The sequence below is a fragment of the Bos taurus genome, chromosome 5 (genome assembly GCF_002263795.3).
Source record: "Bos taurus isolate L1 Dominette 01449 registration number 42190680 breed Hereford chromosome 5, ARS-UCD2.0, whole genome shotgun sequence".
Lineage (NCBI taxonomy): Eukaryota > Metazoa > Chordata > Mammalia > Artiodactyla > Bovidae > Bos > Bos taurus.
This window is the reverse complement of record NC_037332.1, coordinates 74312501-74320545: the sequence shown is the minus strand read 5'-3', so window position 1 is coordinate 74320545 and position 8045 is coordinate 74312501. Positions and strand designations below refer to the sequence as shown.

The 8045-nt window shown below is 48.5% G+C and overlaps 1 protein-coding gene and 1 long non-coding RNA gene across 4 annotated transcripts in view; one reads left to right on the top strand and one right to left on the bottom strand.

The window, feature by feature from the left end:
- Positions 1 to 1430: 1430 nt before the first annotated feature.
- The window catches only part of LOC515697 (apolipoprotein L, 3-like), a 15612-nt gene continuing 8997 nt past the window's right edge, over positions 1431 to 8045 (bottom strand). For 2 of the 3 annotated variants that reach the window (XM_005206803.5, XM_005206804.5), the window contains 2 exons: positions 7480 to 7600; positions 1431 to 4527 (listed from right to left, as the gene is read on the bottom strand). In XM_005206803.5, the coding sequence (XP_005206860.2) occupies positions 3669 to 4527; positions 7480 to 7600 (980 nt within the window). In that variant the 3' untranslated portion in view covers positions 1431 to 3668. The remainder of the gene's footprint in view (positions 4528 to 7479; positions 7601 to 8045) is intronic. The other variant, NM_001102030.2, reaches the window with a different exon arrangement.
- The window catches only part of LOC132345316 (uncharacterized), an 8320-nt gene continuing 2068 nt past the window's right edge, over positions 1794 to 8045 (top strand). The window contains exons 1-2 of the long non-coding RNA XR_009494597.1: positions 1794 to 1881; positions 7285 to 7514. This is a non-coding gene — a long non-coding RNA (uncharacterized lncRNA). The remainder of the gene's footprint in view (positions 1882 to 7284; positions 7515 to 8045) is intronic.

Below are 8045 nucleotides of genomic sequence, written 5' to 3'. Positions count from 1 at the left end.
CCATTCTCTGACCTGGCCTGCATCCCTCCAGTGCACGCTCTTCTGTGCTCACTTACCAAACTCAGTTTCTGTTGCTCAGAACCACAGGGATCTCAGCTGACACAGGGGTCACTGTGGAATTGCATCATCTGCACATTGAGCTGAATGGGGTCCAGCTCTAAGGGTTCGGGGGGACGTGGGGATGGACACTGAATGGTTCTGTATCCAGTACCTGGAACCCTGCCCAGGAGAAGTCTGTGCAGGATTTGATTTCCCCAGGAACTTACAAAGAATTAAAAAGGAATGAAAGTCATGATTTGGGGATCAGACAGATTCTGGCCATGACTGCTGACATCTTCAGGAAGGAATGGAAGGGCTGATTGAAGCCTCAGGGTAACACTGGATGAGAGGGAGTCAGAGTCAGAGGCACTGAGGAAAGTCTCCCGAAGGAGGTTTGGACAAAAATGGGGAGAGGGCCCTGCAGCACATGAGGAGGGACTTAGGAGACGTCCTGGGATCATTTCCAGGTCCTGGGTCTCTGGCTTCCTGCCCTGGGCTCCAGGCATTGGAGTCAGTTAGGTGCTCACATGCTCCACACATGGAAACACAGAGAGTTGGTGCCCTGTGGAGCAGGCCCATGAAGGTGAGAGCCACACCCAGATGCTCCCCTCTCCTCCTGCAAGAGGAGGAGCCTGAGGCATCCCATGAAGGCTCCTCAGAAGGTCCAGGCAGGTGCAATCCCAGATGGGTAACCAGATCAGAACATGGCCTTGGATGGACTTTCCCTCCATCCCTGCTCCCATCCCCTAGCCCCTCAGTCCTGCTCCTGGAGACTGAGTGAGCCTGGCCTCCAGCTCTGCCCTCAGGGGACCCCAGCTCCTGCACACTGCTTAGGTCTGCAATTAGGCTTCAGCATCTGTGCTCAGAGTCACGGTTAGCTGTGGAGGAGGTGAAAGCAGTTGTGTTAAGGTCAATACTCTATGGGTCATTCTAGCCCAAGCGGGGAATAGATGAGTGGGGCAGGGAAGTGCCCCAAGGTAAACACAGGAAGGCAGTTCTGGAAGCTCCTGCAGGAGTCCTACTGATACGTGAAGGCAGCCTGGGTGAGGTGTGTGCTATCTCTCTCTCCCCTCTGTTTACGGCTAACCTTCTCTCACACCTGCACACAAGCCCTCTGCTCTCAATCACCCTTGGGTGTCCATTCTGGTCCCCAGGACTAGAGGAGGAGCATCTCAGTGCTCAGCCCAATTCAGATGACATGGGCTCCCCTGGGCATCCCACGAAGCCTTCAGGGCTCCAGGATCTTAGGGAAATGATTGGATGGGAGCCCAGCAGGCAGGCAGGAGGAGCCATGGAAGACGTGCTCCCCGAGACCCTGGGAGACAGGCTCCCGGGGAAGGAGGTCAGCCATCTGGAGCCCAGGTTAACCCATCAGTCAACGCAAGGAAGCCTTAGTGAATCAGCTCATATTTATTGAACCAGAGTCTAAGTAAAACAAGGTGGAGAGAACCAGAGCAACCTGAAATATCTTATCCAGCCTCACCCCCCAGCTGAAGAAGAAACCGAGGGTCAGAGAATTGTGTCTGTTGGCCCCAGGCTGTTTCATCTCCTGACACATCGAAAGTTCCTTGACCTGTTTCTGCCTCCTTGTTTCATCCTTCTTTCTTTCTTTCTTTTAATCAACCTCTGTTCCTCCTCCACATTTGGATTTTCATGGAAACTTCACTGGTCTCTTGGTGCACTCTGGACCCAAAGAGCTCCTGGCAACATGTCAGATGTTCCATCCACTGTGTTGTCACACCACTGCTGCCACCAACCTCATCACCACCATTGTCATCAAGAAGCCACTGCCTGAAGATCTACACAGACAATTCTTCATGAAGACGTACAGATGACCAGCAGGTACGTGAAAACATACTCAACGTCACTAATTATTAGAGAAATGAGAATCAAACTACAATAAGTTATCTCCCCTACAGTGATCACAGGGGCCATCACCTACATCTACAATGCTCTGAGGCTGTGGAGAAAAGGGAACCCTCCTACACTGTTGCTGGGAATGTAAATTGGTGCAGCCACTATCGAAGGCCATATGGAGTTTTCTTAAACAAGTAAAAATAGAGCAAGCATATGATTTACCAATCCCACTTCTGGGCATATTTCTACAAAAAAAATTAAAGCTCTAATTTGAAAAGATACACATACCCTGATGTTCATAGCAGTACTATTCATAACGGCCAAGACACGATATTAACCTAAATGTCTGTTGACAGATTAATGAGTAAAGCAAATGTGGTACATGTATACACTCCATGAATCCTACTCAGCCATAAAGAAGAATGAAATAATATTATCTGTAGCAATATGTATGGATCTAGAGATTATCATACTGAGTGAAGTAAGTCAGACAAATACGTGATACTAACTTATATGTAGAATCCAGAAAAATAATACAAATGACCAAATGAATAGAAACAGACTCATAGACAAAGAAAACAAACTTTTTACCAAAGTTTTGGGGGGATAGGTAAATTAGGAGATGGGATTAGCAGATACACACCAATAAAGTAGGGACTGCCTACTGTAGTAGCAAAGGAACAGTATTCAATATCTTGTAATAAACTATAATGTAAAAGAATAAAGTTTAAAAATAAAATAAAATTTTAAAAAAATGAAAATAAAAATAAAAACACACACTCAAGTAAAAAAAAAAAAAAGAATAAAAAAGAATATAGATATACACATGCTCAGATGTTCTGTTGTGTCTGACTCTGTGCAACCCCATGGACTGTAACATGCCAGGCTCCACTGCCTATGGGTTTTCCCAGAGAAGAATATTGGAGTGGGTGTCACTTCAACCTCCAGGAATCCCTACCCAGGAATCAAACCTGTGTCTCTTGCTTCTTTAGCACTATGCCACCTGGGAAGCCCAGATAAATACATAGATATCTGTATAATTGAAGCACTTTGCTGTATACCTGAAATTAACAGAATATTGTAAATCAATTATCCTTCAATTAAACAAACAAACGAAAGAAGTCACTGCCTAAGTAAGACACATCAGCTAGGGCCAAAGGTGAGTTGCTGTTGGAGGAGAGGTCTAGAGACCACCACCAGGGGAAGACTCTTCCTGCTGGGACATCACAGCCTGTGGAGGGCGATAGAGGAGCCCCTGCTTCTTCGGGATCCCAACAATCCTAACTGACCTTCTCCCATTTTCAACCCGTTCGTACACCTGGCCTCTCATTGCTAGTTCGCCTGCCTCTCCCTTTGTTCTGCCTCCAGTGTCATCTTTAGTCCAAAGTGGTTTCTGATGGGAGGGGAGTTTGGGGGAGAATGGGTACATGTATATGAATGGCTGAGTCCCTTTGCTGTTCACCTGAAACTATTACAACATTGTTAATCGGCTATACTCCAATACAAAATAAAATGTTCTTAGTATGAAAAAAAGTTGTTTCTCCCCACCTCTCATGCTCTGGTCCCCACTCCTCCCTTAATCTAGGCTCCAGGCCCCTTCCTTCTCTCTTCTCATCTATCACCTATATCCATCCCTTCCCTGCTGTGCTCAACTAATGCCAAATCCTAACACCCAGCTTCATTAATGTGGTCTCCAGCTCTTCCCTCTAACAAGGTACCTCTGCACTTTAGCCCCTCACATGTCCCTGGACCCCGCACTGCTCTGGGGGTGGCTAAATCAGGTCCTCCTGCAGACCCTCATAGATCTGGGTGAGCTCCTCCAGCTTCCTCTCCAGCTCCCTGGCCCGCTGCCGCAGGTTTTCAGCTGATGCTGTCTTTGCACCGTCGTGCAGGTGCATTGACTCCTTCACCAGGAAGCCCACATCCATCAAGAGGAAGACCCCTGAAGTGGCCAAACCAGCCACCCGGACTCCTTTGCTAATTGTTAAAGCTGTGGCTTTGAAACCTGCCTGTATCTGTTGGATGGCTGGGCCTGAGATTCTCCCAGCATTCATGCAGATGTTTACAGTGGCTGCACAGCCAGGAATGGCTTTGCCTGTCTCCATGGCATGAATTAGATTTTCAATGCATTTTACAGCTTCTGTGACTTTCTCTGTTGCGGGGATGCTCTTGAGTACCTCTAGGAGAACCTTCCATTTCTTCATGAAAGTTGACATCATGCGACTGGCTTCGGTTTCTGCTGATGACCTCTGCACATGTTCGATGATACTGGTGGACACACTGGTCACAGTAGCTGCTGCTCCCAGCCCTATCCCAGTGGCCAAGAGCACCACACTGGCCCCCATTGTCACGGGTGCCAGAGCCAGGCCAACGATGGTCAGAATACCAGACACAGCACCGGTGCTGTGGGCCATCACATTGGAGATGGTACATCCCTTATGGACTTTCTCAACCTTGTCTGCGAGCTCATGGAACTTGCTTATGAACTCCTCCAGCTGCCGTTTCACCCGAGGAAACTTATTCAGAAACCTCCTCCTGTCCAGCTGCTCTTTGGAGAGTCTTTCTTGGTCCTCCTCAACCAAGGCTCTTTTCAATTCGTTCAGATATTTGTGTAGTTCATCCACATCTTCCCTGTAATGATGAAGGTCAAGGGATTAGAAAGGCAGTTTGCTTGTCTGTAAAATTGGCTCCATAATATCTATTCTGCATAAATACAGATATGTTACTATAAATCATTAGAAAAGAATTTTATAAATGTAAACTTTTCTCTTTCAACCTTAAACACGTTTCATACTTTATAGATGCTCCATCTTGAAATAGCTAAACTTGGAATAGGTAGATGAAAGTCAGCTTAGGATACTGGCAACTTAAGAGAGAATTCTCAGGTAGTCCAGAAGATACAACTCTGCACACCCACTGCTGGCCTGGACTCAATACCTGGTTGGGGAATGAGGACCCCACAGGCCATATGGCTCAGCCAAAGAAAAGGTATGTGGTAAAGATGTCTCACAGGGGGTCAACACCACCACTTTGAAAGAGTTTTTGGAGTGGGAACTCCACAGATAAACAAAGACAAGTAGGACTAGAGGACAAAACCTTCATTCAAGGGCCTCAGTGTGTAGTGAGAAGTCTCCCTGCCCTTTGCCCTTGGCTACTGGGAAGTGGTCCCTAAGCCCCTAGAATTCTGCCTGATAGGAGTGTCCTTGCCTGCCTGGGCCTTTGGCCACTGGTCAGTCTGAGAAGGTGACAAGTGACCCAAGGTCTCTGGGTCCCATGGTATCAGTTCTGCCATCTGGTAGAGCTGAACACTAGGGCACAAGTCTGACTTCCAGGAGGGGCTGGAGATGACAGGTCAGGGTAATTTGGCTTGTAAGCAAGTGAGTGTCCCTGATAGGCAGTACTCCGTGCATCTTATCACATGCCGAATCCAGGTCAGTAACGTGTCCTGAGGACAATGGAAGCTTCATATGTGACACCTGCCCAGACTCTGCCCTGTGGCTGGTGGGAACTTTTATCCTTCCCTGTAGTAAACTGTAGGAGAAGGTGATGGCACCCCACTCCAGTACTCTTGCCTGGAAAATCACAGACAGAGAAGCCTGGTAGGCTGCAGTCCACTGGGTCGCGAAAAGTCAGACACGACTGAGCGACTTCCCTTTCACTTTTCACTTTCATGCATTGGAGAAGGAAATGGCAACCCACTCCTGTGTTCTTGCCCGGAGAATCCCAGGGATGGAGGAGCCTGGTGGGCTGCTGTCTATGGGGTCACACAGAGTCAGACACAACGGAAGTGACCTAGCAGCAGTAGCAGTAGTAAACTCTACCTGGGATCATGAAGCTTTCAGTGAGTCCTGAATAGGGACTCTATAGGGAATTCTTGAACCTGAGAGTTGTTTTGGGAATCCCCTAAATTTGCCATTGAAGTCAAAGTAAGGGCAGTCCAGGGCACTGTGCCCTTATATTTTGAAGATTGGCTGTCTCTATGAATTAGAATTTTTTACACCCCAAAAGTCAGAGCTAGAAGACACCTTATAATCATTTGGCCTGCCATCTGCTGTCTTCTAAGCATTGAGCCCTTGACCTTCTCAGCAGAAGGTCAATGGGTCCACCCACTGCCCCAGTGGACAGGGGAGCAGGAGACGTGCTATGAGCCCTGGCTTCCCTTGGACTGTCCAGCTCACCTCACTGACTCCTGACCCATCACCCAGCACCCTCAACCGCTCAGGGGTCACCAACCTAACTCACAATTTACCTGGTGACAGCTTCACTTGCCTGCACCCCAAGGCCGTGTGCAACTTTGTGGAACCTCTAAAGATTCAAGGGACTTGAGGAAATATCCATCTGAATGGCTGAGCCTGAGGAGACCGGCACTTGCAAGGCTGGTGGAGGAAGCGTTTTCCTCTTGGGTGGGGATGTGTGAGGCTCCTCAGAATCCCTCAAATGTCACACAATCACATCCACTCATTGTGACCCTGGAGGGCTCCCTGAGCCATAGGGCCTTCCCACTGTCAGGGGGACTCCACGTAGATTAGAAGAGGGTTCCCGATGGAGTGAGAAGCCAGGTCCCAGGCAGATGTGCAGATACCGTCACCCAGGGCCCTCTAGTCCAGCATGAGGGGAGCCCATCAGGGAGGGAAGAAATGTCCCCCTCTCCCACTCAGGGGAGCTCTGCAAGGGTCACAGTCCCTTCAGTTCTGTGTCCTTAGGGCCTACTCTCTTCACTCTGCTCCTGGTCCTGCTGCCCAAGCCTTCCTACTAGTCCTCCAACCTGGACCCGCTGCTCCACCCTGAGTCCTGGGTCTGACCCTGGTGCAGGCCTCCTTGGTCCTTTGGATGAGATGATTGCACTTGGTTCCTCACCGCTGACCCTGCAGTTCACTCTGAGGCCATCACCATAATCCATCAGACTGAATTGCTATTCCCATTGGACGCAGGACAGATCTGAGATTCAAAGTCTTAAGCCCATGGTCCCAGGAGTTGGGCACAGCTAGATCCAGGATCCCACCAGCTCCTCCAGTTCCTCTCTAGCCTCTCTTCCTTATGGGCCAGCAGGATCCTGCAGGGTTCATACAGTTCCTAACATCAGGAATAGAAAGACTGTAGGCAGAAACCCAGGATACAAATGGTGGTGTCAGGATTTTCCCACTTGTCCCAAAGGAAATTCTTCTTGGTTCTCCTCACCAGAAAGAAGACCCTTGACCCTGTCTCTTCCCAACAAGCTTTTAAAATGTTTCTATTGACTGAGTACTTACTATTTGTCAGTCATTATGGGAATCACTTTACATGCATGACCTCAGTGTCCTCACAGTAAAAATGAAAAGATGGAGAAACCAAAGCAGAGAGTAGTTCAGTAACTTGTCCAAGGTCACATAACCTGCCCCTTCCTTGCAGGTTTCATCTCTTCTCAACCCACGATCATTCACTGTCAGCAAATGACATGGAGGAAACATTCCTGATGGGATCTTGAGAAGGAACACCCCTGGCCCCAACAGTAGGGTCCTGCCTGGAGGAGGCGTTACTCCAGGAAGAAGCTGGCCTGGTGCTGGGGGACGTGGGTGACCTTCCTGGTGCACCTGTGCCGGTTACCTGGACAAACTGTCTTCAGCCTCAACTCTCTTCAGGTATTTTTTCAGCATGAGTAGCAGTGTGTCTGTGCTCAGTATGTCCCAGAGACATTCAATGACATCCTCAAAAAAGATCTCAGTATCTAGATGAAAGAAAAGGAAATAAGATTAGAAGAATATGTGATGGGACATAAATGTTATTGAGTATAAAATAGTTAAAATTCCTCTTGCTGAGCAGCAGTCACCTGGGGTGCTCTTGGTGTGGTCACCTAGGGTTATGGATGGACTGTCCCCTCTTCCCCACCCCCCAATTTGTGTTGAAGAGTTAACTCTTGGTGACGTTTTTGAAGATAGGGATTGTAAGGAGGTTAGGTGAAATGAGGTCCTACGTGGGATTCCCAGGTAAATTGAGGCCATAGTTGGGATTCCCAGGGAGTTCTAGTGGTAAAGAACCTGCCCGCCAATGCGGGAGATGTAAGAGAGGTGGGTTTGATCCCTGAGTCAGAAAGATCCCTTGAAGGAGGGCATGGCAAGCCACTCCAGTATTCTTGTTTGGAGAATCCCATGGATAGAGGAGGCTGGTAGGCT